The sequence below is a fragment of the Ambystoma mexicanum genome, chromosome 12 (genome assembly GCF_040938575.1).
Source record: "Ambystoma mexicanum isolate Mex_15411 chromosome 12, UKY_AmexF1_1, whole genome shotgun sequence".
NCBI classification, from domain to species: Eukaryota; Metazoa; Chordata; class Amphibia; order Caudata; family Ambystomatidae; genus Ambystoma; species Ambystoma mexicanum.
In genome coordinates, this window is record NC_090936.1 from 572149153 (window position 1) to 572171826 (window position 22674).

Sequence of the window (22674 nt, forward strand, 5' to 3'; positions counted from 1 at the left end):
CCCTTGTCTCCGGTAGTGATCTGAGCAGATGTATGTTGGTCAAGTCTTCAATAGTGAGGCTGCCCTTTTCAATTTCTGGTTCTTTTGTGCAATATGCTGAGATTTGTGTAGCAAAGTATATTTTTAATTTGAGTTTCCTCACAAATTTAAATAAGTCTATATGTACCTCTGTATAGGTCTCTTCCGGTTTCAATTGATGATTAGATAAATTGAGTACTAGGTCATTCACTTGTTCCTTTTCGCTGCTTCTCTCGCACCTGCTCTTGTGAGGCGTCTGAAATCCTCTAGAACATCTGGGTTCCCTGTGTCTACCACTCCCCCACTTGCCCCTCCTCCTGCGGGTGGCAGTTGTTGGTTTGTCTGTTGTGGTAGTAAAAAACGAACTTGTTTTTGGTAATTGATTCTATTGCCTTTTTTGCACCTCTTAATTTGATTTAGAAATCCTTGTCCTTCAGTTGTTTTATCTGTTTGTTCTGTATCTTTGTCTTGATTCCCTTCTGATTCTGCATCCGAAGTCCCAGATGAAGTGTTTGGAGTACTTTCTTGTGAGACCAGTTTGTTAAGTTGTCTGTATTTGTCCTAAAAAGTGTAAACTTTGTCATCCTGGTAGTCTCGATTATCCCTAAAGAATTTCCTCATCTTCCTTAATTTAATCTCATCCTGCTAATCTTTGAGAATTTCGAACATTTTCTGATAGTTTTTTTTCTTTTGTAACTTCTAATGCTTTAGCCTCCTTGATTTCCTTCTTAATTGCTTCTATTTGTTGAGTTATTCTTCTGTGTTCTCTTGAGGCATGTTCTATTAGATGTTCTAGCATAGTGTTTGAACTTTGATTTAAATTTTGTTCCCATGATTCGGCAAAGTCCTTGTCTTCATCCTTGGTAAAATCCGGAAAAATTAATATCCTTAGTCCTCTTGGTATTAGTTTCTTGGAAACGTAGTTCATCAGGGAAATAATTTCCCAATACTTATCCACTTCCTTGCGAGATGCTTTTTCTAATTTCACAAATTTGTAACAAAGGTCCTCTCTTGGCTTGGGCAAGTTGGATGCAAACGCATGTGCATTGCTTCCTTTCAAAGCAAAGAGATTCACAGCATCTTCTTCCCTATTCTCTAAATATTCTGCCATTGTGGCTGAATGCTCTGTGGGTAAATCCCGGTCTGCGAGGTCCTAGGTACCTGTCACACAAATTGAAACAGTTGAGGAGCCTTTTTGGGGGTACCTTGTGGTAGACCTCAGCGCCCTGTTTTTAAATTTTGAATATTACTTTTATTCATGTTCGCATGAGAAAGGGCAACAACGGAGTCTCCGGCTCCTCAACTCCGTTTAAGTAGAGAATAATGTTTGCAGTTTCACTAACGAGTTACTCATGCGCCCCGGCTTTTCCAAAAAAGAAGACAAATGACCTCTTTTTCAGTATTTAAATGTTTTTTTTATATAAAGTTGACATTGCCCTCTGTGATAAAACGTGTTAGTGTAACTGCAAATACACGTCAAATTAAGGACTATGGGCCTCATTCTAAGTTTGCCGTTCTGAAAACAAGGGTGCTGGTAAGCACACCAGCACCCTTGTTTCCGGAACAGCAAACTCTTGAGTCTGCAAGCCGTGGCCGCTGACCCTGCCGGGCGCAGTGGCCACGCTAGGCAGACTGGTCACGGAAGCACCGGCACTGTTGCTAACAGTGCTGTTGCTTCTGTGTCCCCTATGGGAATGGGGACTTACAATTTGCTGGCGCCTGAATTCCCGGGCTGGTAAAATATTACGGGTCCAGCGACACCCGGCAATAGCACCGGCAGGGTTACCACCGGACCTGTAATGAGGCCCTATGACTGCAGAGTTGAAGTCATGTCTGAGAAACTATTTGTTTTTGACGCTACATTTGAAAAACGATTTGTTTGTTGAATATCAAACTGATAAAAGAGAATCTAGGGTTCCTGTTTGCAAAACTTGTGATGGGTGGACCGTGTGGGCTGACAACTGCGCCAAGACCAGAGAATCCCTACAAGCTGAAAAGGAATCCTACTATTGTGTCAAAAAGGAAAACTAGTATAGGTGCATTTAAAGCTTGGGGAAGGGAACCCTGAATTATGAAGAATTGTTGGAACTTCTTTTAAAGACGGAGCCTCAAGATGCTTCCTTTTGTGACAACTGTTATATTGAACTTGGGGAAGGGAACCCTGAGACTTGCTGCAATGAAACTGCATTGAACCTGGGGAAGGGAATGTTGACATTTAAAAGGTGTGGAATTACTTACCTTAAATCCAAGAGAAGGTAACTTGAACACTGCAGTGAACTTGTTTGTACTTGGGGAGGAGGAGCTGATGAATAAGCCCAAGCTAGAAATAGCTCAGAGCTTTACTTTTGGAACACTCTTTAGTTTATGGTTGACATCCCTACACATTGTTTGTTTTAGTTGTGGGGGAAAACACAGACAGACTTTTAATTTGAACTTACTGATACAGACTATCCTTAGTTTCTTTAGGTAAGGAAATCCCACTTTCACATAGGGCAAGTTAGGCCTTACACCATCCTGACATACTTCTGTTACATTACATCTATTGTCTGTGTCTCTTTCAATGATGCCAACCTCACTGGATCGTGTTCATGCCCCACCTTTGGTTGCACTCCTTCATACTTGTTTTCTTCACCATAGGTTGCCTTCATATGGGCATTTTCCTTTTTAGTCCTTATTAGCCATTTGCTTTGTTTATAAAGTTTATACTTCCTTTCAATCTGGTTTAAATTCTTGGGTTCTCCATTAATTCGGTATTCAATCTGCTTGGGGTAGCATTGTTTTTAAAACTTCCATTCGGTTCAGCATTTAATATGCGTTGCTTAATTCTGTTTACAGCTCCCATTCAGTTTGGTATTCAATTTATCAATTTATGTTGTTTTTTAAGGCTTTTTTCAGCTTCCATTCGGTTCAGTATTCAATATATATATATATATATATATATATATATATATATATATATATATATATATATATATATATATATATATATAGTTTTAGGGCTGTTTTCAGCTTCCATTCAGTTCGGTATTCAATGGGTATAGTGTAGTGCTTACGTTCACCTCCATTCAATTCGGTATTCAATATATACAGTGTAGCGGTATTTAGAAACTTCCATTCAGTTTAGCATTCAATATGTACTTATCGTGCTTTGATGTTTTCAATCATACAGCTATTCGTTTGTTGCACGCAGCCCGCCTGGAGCGCCCCAGTTTCCGATTGTCTTTCCCCAACACTCACCGATCAGCTGCGTCCTACTCCGGCGGCTCTTGCTGCTTTCTCGGCCTTCCCAGGCTGGCGCTCTGAACTCTGCGAGCCCCGCTTGCATGTCACTTCCACTTCTGCATGCGCTGGCAACCCTGTTGCCGCTGCATGGATGTGGCCAGCGTCCTTTCTCTCGCCTTTGCTCGTTCGCAGCTTCTAGCTGCTTATGCTCGGTCACTGAGTCTCGCACACCTCGGGATTGTCCACTGACGTCCTGATCACACTTCACGTCCCACCATGACTTTCTCCTCACGGAAAGGGTCACCTGGTCTCTCCTATACAGGCCTCCCTGTCGCTCTCCCTCTCTCCTTAATGGTCTCCCTTTATACACCTGGAGCTCCTTGACAGGCTGCCGGTGTGGATGTCTAACTAGACTTGCCTGACCGTAAGTAAGGGGACTTGCCTGAATTTACAGGCATCCTTCTTGTCTCAGTACCAGAGTGATAGAATTAAGGTGTAGTGTTCATTACTCTCTTATTTATTTTATTTCTAGAGCGCTGAGACAGAAGGCCCTGAGAAATAAGGGCACTAACAGAACATGCAACAAAGAACAAGTTAATCCGAGAGGGACTCGGAAAAGAACCAGGGAAAGGAGCTCACAGAAGGAAAGATATTTTATTCAAAAAGAAAGGTTTTTAGGTTTTGTTTGAAAAAAGGAAGACTGAGACAGAGCCTCAGATCAAGCGGGAGGGCGTTCCACAAAAGAGGAGCTGAGATTGGGAAGCAACACCTCTGTACCAGCACCAGTTTGGCCTTTGGTGCAAGAAGTAGACCACTGTTAGATCTCAGGCTGCGTCTGTCCGGAAGCCATTTCAGCTCTACGGCCAGGTAGGACGGACTCTTGCCATACATGCAGCAGTGTGCAATACAGTGGGAATGAAAAAAGATTATCTTTGCTATGGGAAGCCAGTGCAACACTCTCCAAGCAGTTTTTTTTAAACTCTTTTTTATTAGTGGTAACAGAGAGGCCAACAGCACCATTGTACAGTACATTTCAAAGATACAACTGGAATAAATGTGGTCAATGCAGTTTCACATAACAATATTATGGTGACATCAGTAATCATTTTGCACAGGTAGAGTCTGAATGGGCCCCATATGTCTTTGGGTCTGCACATCGAAGGTTGGGTCAAAACAAATTGCTCCTCCAATTCATTAACATGTGTCAATTCTTGTAGAAATTGGTTCATGCTGGGCGGCATGGCGCTTTTCCATTTCAATAAAATACATTTTTTGGCAACCGCACATGAAATGTTGAATAGTCTTCTGATTTTTTCTGAGTGCTTGCCTATGTCCCCAAAAAGATATTTCTGGAGGGGTTTGATCAGGAGGAACCTGAGTTATGCCTTCCAATACTTCTGCTACTTCCCTCCAGAACCCCTTAACCACCGGACATTCCCAGTACATTTGAAAGGAATCCGCCTGAGGGGCATTACATTTAGGGCAGGCCTCCGAAGAACCCAGTGCGAATTTAGCAATCCTGGCCGGCGTGTAATGTAATCTGTTAAGAATTTTAAATTGGATCAACCTCAGGCCAGAATTAAGCGAGATCTTTTTAGTTAGTGAATAAAATCTGGCCCATTGCTTTGCATCGATGGGAACTTGTAAGTCTGCCTCCCATAGTTCCTTTATCTGATTCACTGTGGGGGTATGGGCCTGAACTTCACTGTATAGCCTAGAAATTCCCAGGCCGTTTTTGGCTGTTACCAGTTGTACACGTGGATGCGGTGGAGGTTCATCCGGGAACAAAGGCCACTTTTTCTGAAATGCAGCTCTCATGCAGTAATATTGCAACGTTTTCAGTGGACCATCACCCAGCGCCCTCAACAGCAGTTCCAGGTCTGAAAAAATGCCATTGACAAACATATTGCCGAGCTTCATTTCACAGTTAGGGTCCCAAGACACCTGTATGCTCGTGTCATGTGTAGGAGGAATCCCCGGAAAGTTCCAAAGAGGTATCTCAGGATTGTAGGGGGCCTCCAGTCCAAGCCTTTTGAATATAGCCTCCCATGCCCTGACTGTGCAGCTAAAACGCTCTCCAAGCAGTTGACACATGATCCGTTTTACGCACACCCATTAGAGCCCTCACTGCGTTGTTCTGTACAACTTGCAGGCGATTGAGTTCTCCTTTACCCATCCTGCTGGCACAGTGATCCAGTCGGCTTCCAAAGATAGACCTGGCCAGGGAGGCACAGCTGGATACATCAAGATATGGCCTTACTTGTGACAGAAGTTTGATATATTGAGAGCTCTTGGTCAATAGTGACTCTTGAGGTCTTTTGTTTTTTCAGGGTGGGGAGAAGGCAGTCTGCAATTTGGACGTATGAGTAGGCCTGATCTATAAGGTGCAATTTAGTAACAGTGCTCAAGATTATAATCTCAGTTTTGGAGTTGTTCAAGGCTAGACCGTTGTGCGCCATACAATGGTGAATTTGGTTATAGGAGGCATTGATAACCTCAGCGTCTTTAGTGTAGTCACCTGAGAGCGGGAAAAGACACCGAGTATTGTAAGCATAGTTGCGTAACAGATGCCGTCAGCATCCAGTTGATCAAACAGAGTGAGCATAAATAAATTCAACAAGGCAAGAGATAAACACAAACCTTGGGGTACACCGCATTGTAGGGTAAAACCCCCTGACATAGCGTCTCCATGGAACGTCTCCTAGTCTCATCTTCCTCGTCCCAGTACTTCCAAGTGTTAAATGTGGGGAAATGAGGGGAGAGGTCTTGCAATAACCCATAAAGGTCAAGGGAGGGCTAGGTTGGCCAAGATTAGGAAAAGGGGGATAGTATATCTCGCCAGAGGGTACCCCACTCCCAAACTCTGAGGACCCTCCACCCAGGTGATCCTCCCTCACTTCTCCACCCCCAGGGTCGGGATCAAAACACGATGGCCTTTGCCTGCCCACCTGAGAAGAGGATCCAGGGGGTTTAGGGGTAAGAATAACCTCAGGTTTCTCACACGTAGAATACTATTGTTTCAATTAATAATAGCAAGAGAATGGGAAAATGAAGCGCCACTTATCAGTTCACAATGGTATAATTAATTATTGGACCTTCCATGTTTATATTAAAGAATATTGTGTCAACAAGCTCGAAGCAAATTATATCAGATAAAAGAATGCAGGATAAGTGGACTAAATTATCTGATGTTTGCCCTTTGCATAGCACTTTGCCATTTAACATTGGGTTTTAGCTTAAACTACGTTTGAAGACTGCCAATAAAACATAATTTTGCTATGGTGTAAATATTTAATATTGTCTGTATAGGGATTTTGGTGTTGCCCTTTGTAACGATATTTAAACTGGTTTGAGACTGTTTTATCGGGCTTGTAATTGTAGGCTGTTTGATTACAGGGCTCTCTGCTATCACCATTGCATGCTCGATTATAGCATCCAGTCCTGTCTTTTTTCTTTGCATTCTGGAACTTGCAGTTTTGCTTTTCTCATTTTAGAAACTACAAGTCCCAGAATTCAAATAATGCACGATTGGATAACCTACTCACGCATGTAGGGGTACATTTGAGAGCTCTGGTGCTTATTATGAAGATTTAAATGAATTGTGTATAGCTCTCAAGTTTCCCCATTTCGTGTGTGGGAAAGCAGCCCATTCCTGTTTTTTTTTCCTTAGAATTCGGGAATTTGCTGTCCAAGATTTAAAATGGAAAAGACAAAACTACAAGAGGAATAAACATGACTAAACGGCTCAAGCATGGAACTGGTAAACGTGAAAGCGGATTATGCACAGCAAAAAAGAAAAATAGTACATAGATCACGCTCATCCTCTACATTCCAAAATGCCCCGTTCAATTCGAGAGATGATAGTGCATTCCTGGATTCATCTATGCAACACGTAGTGATGAACTTTCCCATTGTAAACCAAGGACTACAAGTCGTAGAATGCAATTTAAAACCTGGATTAGTGTAACATCTCCCAACTGGAGTAGGGCATGTATGTCACTCTGAACATATATGTGAACATTCAAACAGAATACAACAAACATAAACGGAAAGCTCAAGTTTGCCCTTGTCACGAGTGAGAAGGCCGTTCATCCAGTCTTGTTTTTTCTAGGGTGGTCAAACGTCCCCTATTTTGCAGGAGTGACCCGATTTAAAGGGTTGTGTCCCGCGTCCCACACACAGTCTGTCCATGACAGCAAAAAGTCCTGACATGTTGTCCCTGTCCGTTATCAGCAGTCCAAAGCCTTCCTGCTTCTGAGCTCACACGTTTTCGCATGACAGTTCAAAGCACAACGAAGCCCAGCTGCTCCCTTAAGGTCTTGCTCTTTGTCAGCAGAACAGCATAATAAGAGAAATTGGATGCTGATTGAGGGGAAGGGTGGTAATGATTGTTGAATAAACGGGATAGCTGCCTAAATCTGCATACTGTGTGACATAATGACTCGCACAGATGATTTCATATTTTGTTCTATTTTCATAGACGTAAATACAGTTTTAACACCCAAAATACATATGGTTGCAGGATGCTGCTGTCATTTTCCATTCAGGGTGGTGTGAAAACCCAAGGGCTTTTCCCTATCAACCCCATTGGTATCCTCTTCGGGTGTGGCTAGGGAGGGTGAGTGGACCAGAGAGGGAGGAGGAATCCCAAGGTGAGAGATGGTGTCCCCCTTCCTTAACACCTACCTACCCGCCATTCCCTCCACCGCCATACATCATTATGAATCCTATACTGTTGCCGCCTCTCCAATTACAACAGGTAGCAAGACAAAAGGGAGACGTAGGAGAACTGGGAAAAGGAAGTTACACATATCACCCAGTGTCCTAAAGCAACAGGAGTATCCCCCTTTTCCTGACAACATTCTACCCGATTTACCCATAATCAGTAGGAAGCACATAATTCCTCCCCACTGTTTTTTCCTAAAACCACTGAGACAAAGAAGAGGCATGTCGGAGCCATGAAGATTGCCCATAGGAAACAATGGATCATTTCATATGGGCAACTTCCATTGTGTCCTGTTAACAAGGTCAGGCAGAGTCAGGCAGTGCTGGACAACAACTCACACCCGACTCCTGTTAATTCTCCCAGCCAGTATAAAAGGTGGAGCACACAGGCAAACTTTGAGTGAGCTGGGGATGCTGGAGGAAGAACAGAGGCCAGGAGGAAGTAACTGCAGCTGGAGGAACCCTGGAGGAAGAAGGACTTCCAAAATACTGAGTCTGCGAGTACAGGGAAGGCTGCAGTATGGTGAGGGAGCCAAACCAGGGGCAGCTGGGGTTACCTGGCAGTGCCCAAGCCAGAGCTCCTCCCCTGGATCAGATACTAAAGCCCAGGCCTTTGAGGGGCAGGTGGTGAGACCCTGACCTCAGGAAACATCCTATTTAAAACCTGCAACTCCCAAAACCGCCGGAATGCTATTTTAGGGGAGCTGGCGAAGTAGGTGTGAAATAAGAATATTGCATTATGGTACCTGAAGACCAGAGACTTTTTTTATGGTTGAACTCTTTGTGCAAAGCGAGGAGGGTCCGGGCCTGGCTGAGGGAGACCTGTTTGAGAAGGAAAGTAGGGTCCAAACCCGGCTGAGGGAGATCCGTGTGAGAAGTAAAGGAGGGTCCGAGCCTGGCTGAGGGGGACCCATGTGAGAAGTATAGGAGGGGTCCGAGCCCAGCTGAGGGATACCCCTGTGAGAAGTAAAGGAGGGGTCCGAGCCTGAATGAGGGAGACCCATGAGAAGTTAAGTGAACGAACTGTGATGTTAAAGATACCAGGCATTCTGCCCGGTGAACGGCAGAGTTGGGGATGTTCAGCGGTAGTTGTGGTATTAGCCTTGACTTCAGGATCAAAACCACTCAAGACGAAAATGAATTAACACAGCCGGGGACTTGATGAAAGCAATGAAAGTCCAGTCTGTGTTAAATGAAACTTGATGGCAACAGGATCCCAATGAATGAAGGTTGCACGTGTGCTGATAAGACACGATAGAAATCAAAGCATAGTAAAAAGAACTGTAAATTAAAGATACTAACTAACAGAGTGGTCTGTCGAATGAAGATTGCCCAATCAAAAGTCTCTGTGAAACGTCGGATGCCGTAGAAGCGGCGGGAAGAGAAAGAAACTGAGATACAAGATCCTGGTCGAGGGAAACCTGAATGTGAGAGCTGTCTTTAAACTGTTAGGTTTGATCCTGGCAGAAGGAAAACCTGGATATGAGAGATATCTCCGAACTTTGAAATAAGTACTGTGCTTGAAACTACATTTACCAAGAGGCCTTGGTGTAGGAGAGAAAAAGTGGCGTTTGAGGTCGAAGTGGTCACGCCGAGGTAGGAGCATAAGCCTCACAGTTTCGAAAGTCTTCGACACTGGAAGGAAAGTGAAAGGGGGCTTGAGCTCGACTGAGGGAAGCCTATGAAAGTGCAATCGAAGCTTGGGGAAGGGAATCCCTATAAATTGTGATTTTTCAGCCCGGCGCAGGGAAACCTGTACTGAATTATGGTAACCAGAAGGAAACAAACTTTTGTTGAACTGTATTACAAGACTTTTCGTGGAAGGTTAAATGGGCCTTGGCCCACAAAATGAACTGCATACTTGTGTCCAAAGTCAGTGTGTCACAAGGTCCAATTGTGCCACCTTACCCTGCGCTACAAAACGTGTCAAAGCGAGTTTTACTTAGCCATACTGACTTTTCTTTTGAACACTGATTTTCCTTTTTGCATTTTTGCAGTACGCATTCCCTTTACACATTTATTGTATTAGAAAGAGGGCAGGCATTAGGTTTATTAGTATAGCCCATTTTCTTTTGGCTTAGGACTGTAATTTCTTTTTGTTAGATGGTCGAGAATACTACCATCTTAGTTATAGGGCAAGATAGGAGTTTTCTAACCCCTTTTAAACCATCAATAAAATTTTTGAAAGGTGCAGCTCTTGTGTCAGTGTCTACTTGTGATACCATGCCTCTCACACAGTGGTGAAAATACATCTATAATCTATCAATTTGCTCGACATGTGAATTGCTTGTGTCATTTGTGTACTTTTCAAGGCATTGCTTTAAAACAAATTATCATTTAAATTCTTCAAACGGAAACCTTAGCAAATACTTATATAAACTATAGCTGGGAAGATATGTGATCAAGTGCTTAAATCAACCGAGACAAAATCCTGTGTGATCTTGGGCAAATCATTTCATCTTACTGTGTTTTATCTGTCAAATTTGTGAGTCTCTAGAAGTGATGAAATTTGTATCTTTTGCTATTAAAAAAACAACCTCTCTAATGGTATGCTAACGAGTTCTTACATACATCAGAATAGTAACCATTCATATGCTACACATCACAAATGTTGTCTCTTCACTTACACATGGAAACGTTATTATCATTACCAATGATGCTGTAGAGTATCAAAGACTGATGACACTCCTTAAGTTACACTGCTGCCAAGTTACCTGCTTTTATATGTGACACTGTTAGGTAAGAATTTGTAGAGTCAAACTGGTGCTGGGCTTTACAAGAATTATCTCTTGGCATTAGGTAAGCCACCTTTTAATATAGGCATGTACTACACAAGTTGGCAGAGTGACTGAGCAGGCAGGCTCATCTTAAGAGGGGTAATGTGAGCTGTAGAGATGTACAATGTAATTAATAAATACAGGTATCCAACTAAACTCTTACACACTTGGAAATTATAGTATAAATATTTATGTATATATACACACAATGATAATTAGACAATCTTTAAAAAGCAGCAACTAATAACATTAACTCAAAAGTAGGTGAGTACACTGTTCTTATGCTAAACATGTTCTAGCAGGTTCATAGTAATTTTTTTCGAATTCAAAAATGTCGAAAGTCATTTTTTCGAAAAAATAATGTCGAACATTTTTTTTTTAAATTCAGTTTTTATTCGAAATGGGGGGGTTCCCCCTCCCCAACCCTCCCTTTTTTAAAACAGTTAGGTTCTCCCAGAGGGATGTAGGCAGTCTTTTATCCCAGCAATAATAGTGTTCAACAATTGAAACCTGTGAGGGAATAAGCACTGCCAACGCCAATAGGTTCAGAATAGGAGCCTTTAGGGAGCTAGGACAGCCAAAGTCAATGGGCCAGTTCAAAGTTCTGATGTTCTCCCTTTAGAAAATGTTTTAAAAGAGTCAGTAGAAAAATCACAGAAGCTCAACAGTAGCCACCCTGAAGAAGCACAAGCTGGGAGGCCAGTGCAGGTGAATTGAGGTCCACTCAAAAGGGTTTAAAATCGTACTCCCCAAGCTAGGAAGCAGCACAAATGGCAAAAGGTAGATGCACCCCAAACCCCACAGTACCCCAGAATTGGTTCCAGCTGGATGCCTTCCTGTTGCAGTGTAGCAGACCCTTGTTCCTGCTCCTTGGCCGTGGTGACTAAAGGGAGGATGCCTGGCAGGGTACAGCGGCAGCTTTCGACAGAGGGAATCTGTAGCAATGGATTCTCCTGGATTCAGCAGCCTTTTGTGCTTTTGGTGAATTTTTCCCAACGCCAAAGAAGAACGAAAAGCACTGGTTCAAACTTACTTGATCCTTCGGTCCTGGACTCTGGTGATGGGACTCTGGGTGATGATTTCCTGATTCTGTAGGGTCATCTCGAAGCCCACAAAGTTTTGGCTGGATTTGCACTTCTGAAGACAATGCACGCTATGATGATCAGGGGTCCCAGGGCATTGGGATACTGCAGCTTTGGAAAGTCACAGCAAGTCGAGGGTTGGGCCAAATTCAAGCGTGTCTCGAGTCTAGTTGATCCCCACCAGCCCAAGGGAGGAAGTCATCCCTTGCAGGTCTTCCCAGTCAAAACGGAAATGGGGTCAGCACAGCTGCAGGGCTTCACTGGGAATTTCGCGGTCCAGGAGTGTGCTGCTGGCGTCTCTTCACATCTTCTTCGTTGGATGTTGTCCTCCAATGGTCGACTCTGCCTCTAGTCCCCAAAACCTTGCCTTTTAAGCAAGTTCCCATTCATTCACAGCCCTACGGCTATCAATCACCCAGCAGGGTGGCTGTCCTCCCGGACAGCCAGCTGGCCAATCAGAACTGGTTTCATTAAGGCACACCTAGAGACAAAGGACAGGGAGGTTATGGGACCCTCCCTCACTTCCTGCCTTTCTAGACACACTGGAGCCTGGGCAGCTCCAGGGCTGAAGCCAAAATGCACAAAGGACTCAAACAACTGAGTAAAAGCCCAGAAGGAACTACCTGACAAGAAATGGCAAAAAATAGAAGACCGAGGCCATTTTGGAAAAATGGTCACCGTTACGTGCTGTACTGCAGCTGAGAAATCAGCCTCCAGATACATGGCACAAAGGTAGTAAAAAAAGAAACCACTACCAGCCATTTAAGTTAGTTAGTTTAACAAAATGTTACATGAGAAGTGGGATAATGAGTTACTATGTAACCCCTCCTGCCCCCCACCAATCACTCCACATAGGGTGGTGTGTGCTGGACCCACAAAAGAAAGGGTAAGTAAGAAAAGTCATCTCACTAGTCTTGGTAACAGAAGTTCACCCAAGAAAATGTATTTAAACATCAAAAGAAGTCCAAGGGCACTGCACATAAGGTGATGTGTGTCACTGTGCAAAAAAGCAGATGCCTATGGAGTTTACCAGACTCCATTAAACAGTAAGGAACCAAACATCCTAGTCAGAAAAACATACAATGGAATGGGGGGAAAACGTCCCACTCAGAAGTAAAAATTAAAAAGTCCTGAGTGCAGCAAGCTGGGGGTTTCTAAGGTTAAAGGGAATTGGCACAGAAACGAAAATTCGCCCTAACAGACACCTCAAACCAGTCCTGTTTTGCCCACATGCTGGGACTTGTAAGCTCAGTCTTACAATGGAAAAAGGAAACAAGTTCCAGCATGCAACTGGAAAAACAATCAGGACTGGCTTGAGGTGTCAACACATGTAACTGGGAAACTTGGCAGCTATGATGTTATTTTCTGTGATATCAATACATATGCAAATCAGGGGTTCTGTACAGTAGCTCGGTGGCAATAATCATCTGCCAGCAATCAGGAACCTGTCCAGAGCCAGGTAGGTACGTGGAACTGGTCTGTGATGTACAAAAGGATGAGAGCAACACATGCCATGCTAAAACGTGCTTGAGGAATTTAAAAACTGGAACTCGCTGCCCCGTTTTTCGGAATTTGGGCCAATCCGAAATGTTAGCTTCGTAACATCCACCTTTGAGGGCAGAGAGAGACACGATGGCAGAGTCCTGGACTCCTGGTACCATAGCTCTCAACCATTTGTCTTGCAAAGGCGGGTGAAAACACCCGATTTTCTTTCTGGCGGGTGAGACGCCCATTGGAATGAATGGGCGTGCAGGAGGCCTGGCGGGTGAGTCAGCCCTTTGCAAGGCGGGTGACACCCGCCAAAAGCGGGTGAGTTGAGAGCTATGTGGTACATTGTGTTCTCTATGCTTCAGTCTCTCCTACTTCACTTCACCTCTTCCTTTTATCATCAGCTATTGATTGAAAGAACGTGCACAACAGTAACTTCTGTGGGGACTCTCCCACAGTACCTTCAATATCGGGTTTCACTTTCAAGTCGACTGAGCTGCCGCATGACGTCATCGGCGTGCGCACAAGCACAACACGGCAGATTTGCGGCTGCGCAGAAGAAAGATTTTGATTGGTCGAAGAGGGGAATTCGTCGCGAGAAACCCTTCTGCCTACTGTGCTGCAGAATTCGGTGTGCGTAAACCGAACGAGGGCGGTCAGTCATCGACCGGAAGGACCCTGCGTGCAGAACGTACACATTAGCCCTGGGGAGAGGTGGCAGCGCGAGTCTCCCTCTGAGAGTGAGTCTGGGCGCGAGCCGTCAACCCCAAAAACATGTCTCTGACCTGCTCCAGTAAGTACCACGTGACCCTCGATCATTCACATGGAGGAAATACTTTAGGATGTTTATACTCCGGCTCACTGCATATAAACAGTACTCTAGCCCTATCCATTCACAAAAAAATTGTCACGTTGATAAACACGTTTGCATCTTAGTCAAACCTTGAGCCATGATGAATATCTGCAGACTATGTATAGATGAAGAGAGTTTGTGCTTCCACCTACGTATAGATTAAATGCCACTGGCAATCGCTTTCTGTCACATCTACCAAAACAAAATGGCAGAGTAATGCAGCGTTTCTAGACAGACTGTACATCCGCTGCACTGACATTTAATAAAGGACGCTTTCTCCACGATTGTAGTAGGGTTAGCACCTTAGCTTAGTACAAACGTGGACTAGTGGACCTTACCAGCATTAAATGGCCCCGCACATATTTGCATTGTCCCCTTCCCCCATTAATGATAGTTTTGTTTTTGCGCTTGTGGTTTTGAATATTGCCATACGGTAAGGACTGACTACAGTGTCTAGAAGGGAGGTGGGCTTCACCTGCCTGACGTGGGTCTAGTGGAGTGGCATGTGAACCCCACCCCTCATGCCCTTTCCCAAATATAGAGAATGTTGTATTTTACATTTGGAACACGTTTACGCCTTAAATTGGAAACCAATCCAGGTAGTTTAAGCAAAATCAAAATTGTACTTAATTGCACAGTTGCTGTTCTAGAGGACTTTACTAACAGACCGTAAACCGCCACATTTTGTCATCTTTATGCTTAACCCTAGTGTGTCCCATTGTATTGTATTTGCTTATTTACATAGCATTTATTTCCCCATTTGTATGGCCTCCATGCACTTTGTGGTTGGAACGCCCTTAACCGTAGAGTTTTTGATTCGGAGATGCACGTGTGCATTTTCGCCGGTCTAGGACTTAGGTGGCCGGCTAGGCTTAACTAAGCAGCCCAAAATGGTCAGGTACGTGGGTGGGCGATGTTGGCAGTTAGCGATAGAGTACTATTGTTGAAAAGAGTCGATGTGTGGCCAGCTATACCCAATTTATTTTCGTTGGTAGTCGCTGTATGCTAGTGGCAGAGGTGTTGAGGTACGTCTGGTGTTTCAGTGTGGACGGCTATGTGCGCTGCTTGATCGGATGAGCATAGCCATAGCTGCATTCTACAGTGCATGGATGTCCACAGACATGGTGTAAGCCGGTATACGTACCATAGGCTTTGATGTTGTTTGGCTGCAGCGATCTTTGTCCAGTGAGGGCGGTAGGGTGTCATTATTCATGGTCTCTCTGGTGTGAGAGTCTGAGCGGTCAGGGCGAGTGAGTTTATTGCGGTCTGCCACAGCGAAAGCTGCTGGCTTCCCTATTATATTTGTCAGGTAGGAATGCTGTTGTTTATGGGGTGGTGATCTTTTGGGGTGAGCCGCTGCAAATGCTGCCGGCATCTGTGTTTTAATTTGTGTAGGAATGTTGCATTCGGCAGTGTAGTTTCGAGAGGAGATGATTCAGGAGGATATTGGGAAGAGCCAGGATGTTGGGGCCTTACTGAATTTCAGGTGATTTTCAGTGTTTCGAATGTGTAGGCGTAGGGAGTTTCAGATGATTGGTGCTTGGACAGAGAATGAGGATCTGCCCAGCATTGAGGAGTTGTGGGGTGGGACCACTGGGCGATATGCTGTGCGAGATCTGAGATTCCTTGTGGGCTGGTAGGGAAGGATTTTGTTTCGAAGGAATTCCGGTGTTGTGGATGGGGCGGTGGGTGTTGCACATGGCTCTAAAGGTAGTGCGTCGACCAATCGGGAGCCAATGGACGACTTATAGCGTAGGGCTGATGTGTTCTCTGGCGGGTAGGTTAATGAGCAGGCTTGCATCGCGTTTTGGAATCTTTGGCGTTTCCTTAGTTGAGATGTCGGAGCGCCTAGGTAGAGGCAGTTTGCATAATCTAGGCGGGACATGATGATGGAGTTGATGGCCGAAAAACGGTGGGGATAGGTGATGTAAGGGAAAATACACCTGAGAATCCATAGATGAAAAAAACAGGATTTAGATATGGTGGTGGTGTGCTGGGCGAAGTGAGTCCAATGTGCAGCCAAGGTTTTTTTTCCATGTTTGAAATTGCTGGTACTGGAGGCCACAGGTCTGGGTAAGGAGGGCTGTTTTCCCGCATACTAGGATTTCCGTTTTCCCAGAGTTGAGGATGAGGCGGTCAGTTGTCATCCAGTGCTCAATATCCGAGAGGCATGCCGACGGGTCCGGACTACCGGAGCTTTGATATTTTGGGATTTTAAGGATGATCTGGGTGTCATCTGCATGGGATCCAGTTAATGTCGAATTTATTTTTCGACATACCAAAATGTTGAACCAAGAGTGCCGGAATTTATATTTTCGAATTTGTTTTTATTTTATAGTGTTTTGTTTAGTTAGAAAAAAAGATGTTTAAAAAAAAAAATAGGGCTTGGCGGGGGGGATCCCCCCTCCCAAAAAAAAGGCATTAGAAGAAAAAAAATTCACCAGTTTTGGTTCGACATATTGGTATGTCAAAATAGTGACTGTCGAAAAAGTCACTATAAACCCATTTGTATAGTTGTAGCAAGTAAGATTGTAAAAGCGGATGATTGTAGGCAGTGGATTTAGGTAGAAATTGAAAATTAGGGGAGACCTTTTCTTGCTGGTCATGATGTGGATGTGAACCGTTGGAGGTGCATGATTTGTGATCGATTTGAGATAAGAGGAGATCCATGAGAGGGCTGTGTTTCTGATTCCTAGCGTTTGTAGCCTGTCCAGAAGGATAGTGTGATCGAAGGCTGCACAAAGGTTCAGTAGGATGAATACAGCGCAACACAGCTGTTCTTTTTAGGTCGTCCCAGATGGAGACTAGGTCAGATTCTGTTCCCCTGACTGGCCTGAAACCTGATTGTGCAGGGTCTCGGAGGTTGTTGGCTGACAAAGGTTCTCATAGATAAAGATTCCATACAAATTAATTTCCTTTTGGCCTCCACTTCTCATTGGACGGAAAGCAACAGAGGGGTCAGTAAAAGCACGGAAGGCTTCGCAATACTGGGAATGGAGGAGGAAGAGGCAGACCCAGCGAGAACAGGGTAGGGTCATCCCAACATAGGACAAGGCTATAGGACTGATCCACCGCAACAAGGAAAAGAAGCGATAAACTGAAGGGCCCCCAACGGAAACAGAGAGAGGAAGAAAACAAATAAAGTGGATGCAAGACAGCCAGCAGGGAGGGCGGGGAAGGAATATAACCTAATACGTGGAAAAGGAGAGACCAAGAAGAAACAAGCTCTTAAAATAGGCCAAGCGCAGGACTGAGAAGGCACCACTTGGAATCCACAGAAGGCCAATAGACCAAAAATCTTTTTTCTGGGGAAACGCAGGCCGGTTCCCAAAAGAAGTTGGTATGTATCGCAAGATACCGAACCTTGACCGGATAGGGGTAGGAAGGACCAGGAATGGGAGGGGGGAGGTTGGGAAGGGAGGGGGTAAAAGACGGGGGTGGAGGGCAGTGTCTAAAGCCATGATGTAGGCGGAGCAGGGATCCGCAATTAGATAACAAACCTACTCAGAAGTTAGACACCAGGTTACCGAAGCTGGCACAGGAAGGGTGGGGGAGGAAGATCAATGGGAACGCAGTAGAGATACATGCGGAACCACATGAGGTTACAGTAGGACCGAACCCAAAAGAATCCGATCCATGGGTGGGGGAAACTGCTGAAAATACTATCACACAAAGTTTGAGGCCTAAACAGCCCCAGGAAGCGTAAAACAATGGAAGCCCAAATTAACAAAGGGGAGGCAGAAATGTTCCTCTTACAAAAGACCCACATAAAAAAAGGGGGGGAAGTTCTAGAATTCATCTACATCAGTTTGCGATAACCTATCGAGCTAATGACAAAAATAAAAACACTGTAGTCCTGATAGGATTTAGGAACTTGCGTTGCTCCAAAGTAGTACCTTGGCAGATCGATCCCAACGGTAGATGTCAAGTCGGATCTGGATAAATAGATAGCAGGACATTCACGATAGGCACAGTATATGCCCCTAATACGGGACAGGAGACTTTCTTGCAACAAGTCCTAGGGAAATTTGAAGGCTTTGCAAAAGGGGAGGTTCTACTGACAGGCAACTTCAACATGGCCTGGGACCCCGACAAAGACGGGAGTAGTCGAGGTCCCACTAGGGGGCTCGGCCCATTTAATACCCTAAAGGACACATTCACAGAGTTGGCATTAAGGGACCTATGGAGAGCAAAAAAGAGGAACGCAGTGTGATACACCTGCTTCTCCCCTGCCCTCTGCACATTCTATAGGATTTGCTACGCATGGGGAACCCCATAGATTCTAGGAGCAATGTCGGAGATAAAGGTAGACCCGATCTCCCTATCGGATCATGCCCCCATATGGCTCCAGCCGAAAGGGATGAGGCCACAAAGCCGGGTTTGGGCGTGGAAGATACCTAGGGAGGTCTGCCATGATGCAGTAGTACAGGAATTATTGAGGGTGAAAATGAAAACCTACTTTGAACTTAACACCACAAACTGGGCCCCATTAGATGTAGTGTGGGATGCCTTCAAGGCAGTGTTCAGGGGAGAAATTATCTCTCTCTGCGCACAAAAATCAAAAGTGAAGACTAGGTAAGAAAAAGATCTAGAGGAGGATTTGAAGGAGGCCCAAAGACAACTGGCGGCGACAAAAAACAAGACAGGTTAGTATAAAGTGAAAGACAGTATGAGACAGTTGGATCTCCTGTGAACAAGTAGCGCAGAGAAAGCGCTTCTAAATCTAAAACAGAGATACTACATCAGGGCTAATAAAACGGACAAAATGCTAGCTAGACTCCTGAAACAGAGCAGCAATAACAACATAGATGGCATCACATTGCCAGATGGCTCAATCTCTACTGAGTCTAATGACATAATGGACTCCTTCTCGACCTTCTACAAACAATTATATTCCTCAGAAAGACCAGACCATTTAATCATACAAAATAACTTCGATATGCCCAAGTTGACACATGAATATAGAGACACTCGAAAGAGAAATAACAGTAGAAGTAGGCAACATTATCAAACACCTCCCAGTAATAAAACACCAGGCCCAGATGGATACTCTGCATTTGTCTCCAAAACCCTGAGCAAGGACATCACACCATTCCTTACAAAATTATATAACCTGCTCCATGCTGGAGGCGAAGGTAGTACTTTTTGGGAAAGCATATAGAGACTTAGTCAATTGTGGCTCCTACCGACCTATAGCGGCGTTGAAAATAGATGCTTAAATATACCCGGGGTTATTGGCGGGTAGAATGAAGAATATATTGCCAATGACGCTATGCCAGGACCAGACCAGTCAGGTTTTATCTCTGGAAAGCAAACATGGGACAACACTAGAACGGTATCAATTTTTATAGAGAAGGGGCTTTACCTATTAGGGTAGAATGGCCGTACCTATTCCAAGTAATGAAACAAATGGGTTTTGAAACAAACTATATTCAGATGGTGCAAGTGAACTATAAAGGCCCATTGATAACTGGATAGATAAGGTCATGTTGGTAGCAATGAGTCTGATTCTTGGGGTCTGGAAGACAAGGAAGAAACCTGTTGAGTACTGGTTAGTGGATTTACAGGTTTTGTCTAAGTAAGAAAACATATCATTAAAGGCTAAAGATGAGGACGAATACCTTCGTTATGGGGACCATTTCATGCCTTGTATGATTGAGTATTTAAGATGCTAGATGCCAAAAGAATTAGAGGAGTTTGGTACAAGCAGAAACCCAGGTGATGTTAAAAACAAGACTTCCGTTTAATATTGAGATGGGTGTTTCTTAACGATTGTAAACAAAATTTCAACTTTTGGAAGATTGTTGCACAAACGGTGAGAATAATCCACTGGACGCAACATTTTTTTTCAAATTTTCTTTTGACATTACATTTGACTTCTAAGTATAACACTATGGTTCTCCATGTGCATTAACGGAGCAGGGTGTGCACATCACCTAGTAATTTTGAAGGCTCTCATTGTTGCAGGAATTCCCACTGCAGATAAACCGCTCAAAAAGAAGTAACAATCACCTGTGGAAAAACATAAATGAAATGCCTCTATTGGCTATGCTTAAGAAGGCAGCAAGCCCTTTCGATACCTGCATAATTTGTTCCGTGTTGTGCTAAATATGGCTTCTACTTCACGCAGTGGGCTGGAATGTTATTACAGGGTATCTCTTCTGAGAAGCTGAATTGGGTAGATGATCTTTAATTGAATGTTTTTAGCGATTGAAATTGCTAAGAGCTGGAAGCTATCTACCTCCTGTTAATGTCTTAGGGGGGCCTTTTTGGCTTGACACCAACGCTTCACGGGAGTTTTTTGACTCTCGAGGCCAATTGGTGCCACACAAACATTCTAAAGTCCTACATGTCATTAACTCTGTTTGGGACTGTTTATAAATGAGCATTGCAACACATCTGGAAGACATATAAAGTGTAAGTTGCACATCTGCATTGTTTCCTGCATTGTGGTGTGTGCTTTTCTATTTGGGGTGCATTGTTTGGTTTTCTGTTTTCTTTCCCCGGCCTAGTCTTTGTCCCGCTCTCCCTTATATGATATAAGTTATTCATAACGCGCTTAATGCCCAGAGGTTTCTAAGCGCGGAACCCGGGGATCGAACCTGTGGTGCTCCGTGTCGTCTTGCTTCCAAGGCAAGCACTTTCCCCCTGAACTATCCTCCCGAGACATGATTGGCTTCCTCTCCGGCACACGTGGCCCAAACACCTTCATTGAGGGGCCCTACCGGGGCAGCCAGCTAAAGTGCTAGAGCAATGGGCTGCTCCCTTTCCTTGTTGGTCCATGTTCACCCATGGACGCCTGAAGTAACATCCTACAGCGCAAACTCGGGTAAGGTGTTGCGGGCAGAGAGCACATCCATTACTGTGCCCTGGTAAAACCCTTCCACTTTTGTAATACTACCTGCTCCTAATACTGTGCTGATTTACACTGTGCTCTTTAGTTTCCACTGCACTGCCACTAGATCGCATCTAGAGGCTCTGGTAGGGTGACCAAACTGTCATGCTGGGGAAAGGGTGGAGGGTAGGTAACGTGGTGAACCTGGCAAATGTACTGATTTCAGGTTTACTTTTACTCGTTTATTGTTGGATCGTTTCACACAGTGTATGTTTTGAATCCAAATTTTTCCACACAGTGTAGGTTTTGAATCTTGCAGTACTCTTCACAAATTGTATGTTTTGAATCTAGGTCTATCTCCCACATAGCATATGTTTGAACCTGGCTGTATTTCTCACACCTCGTTTGTTTTTTAATCTAGGCGTATTTCCCACACAATGTATTAGAACATTTGCCATTGAATTGTATTGAACTGTGCTGCGCTCTTGGGTTGGCCATAGTATTGAACTGTGCTCCGCTCCTAATTTGGCCACTGTGTTGAACCCCACTTTACACAGTGGCTGCTACTGTGTTGAACCCCACCTTGCACTGTGGTTGCTACTGTGTTGCGCCTTTAAGATGGCCCACTGTGTTGAACCCCACATTACACTGAGGTTGCCACTGTGTTGAACTGTGCCGCGCTTAGTTGGCAACTGTGTTGAACCTCACCCTGCACTGTGGTTGCCACTGTGCTGCGCCCCCGTTTGGCCAATATGTTGCACTCTGCTATGGTCTGAAGTGGCCACCACTGTTGAGTTTAGGGGAATTATTTGAGCAAAGCCATTGTCGAATCTAGGTGAATTTGCACAACTCGGGTGAATCATACAATATAACCAGGTGAAATACCAGAGCATAGCCACCGTCGAACCTATATTGAATTCTTACAAATCAGCCACTGTTGAACTCATATATGAACTTTACATAAGCAACTGTTTAAATCTCAGCAAACTCTTACAATATAGCCACTATTGAAATTAGGTTAAATATTGGAAAATAACCACTGTTGACTCCATGTGAATGTCATACTATAACCATTGCCTGAACCCATGTGAATTTCTAAATATTGCAGCTGTTAAATCCAGGTGTATTCCCAGAATATAGCTGCTAATGAACCCATGTGAGTTACATAGCCACTGTTCAACCTAGACAAATTATTAGAGTATAGCTACGGCCAAACCTGGGAAACTCACTAGAGTTCAACCACTGTAGAACTCTTCTGAACTTAATAATAAAGCCACTACTGAACCTAAGAGAACTTTTGGAGTATAGCCACTGAGGAACCCATGTGTATTTACATTACAGCCACCACAGTATCTAGACTAACTATTAGAATACCGTTTCCATATATTTGATCGAATGCCATTTCTACAGATAGATTCTTTCCAAAAATGACTTACCCTAGACATACTATTTATTTGAAAATCTTCTTTCCCCATTTCCTGCCACCGGATTATTCCTTGTAAGTAAACATTTTATGTTTTCGTCTTGGACTATATTTCATTCGTAATTTGAAGTATAGAATAGTAATTTTTCTTTATTTTATTGCACCAGAATTTCGTGGTACTGTGGAAAAGGCAAATTATTTTCTTCCGACTAAAGGCAGAAAGAAGCTTAATCATTTGGGTTACCTATACA

The 22674-nt window shown here is 44.0% G+C and overlaps 1 protein-coding gene across 1 annotated transcript in view; it reads left to right on the forward strand.

The window, feature by feature from the left end:
* Positions 1-13873: 13873 nt before the first annotated feature.
* The window catches only part of PRPF19 (pre-mRNA processing factor 19), a 218870-nt gene continuing 210069 nt past the window's right edge, over positions 13874-22674 (forward strand). The window contains exon 1 of the mRNA XM_069628891.1: positions 13874-14105. Within this exon, the coding sequence (XP_069484992.1) occupies positions 14087-14105 (19 nt within the window). The 5' untranslated portion in view covers positions 13874-14086. The remainder of the gene's footprint in view (positions 14106-22674) is intronic.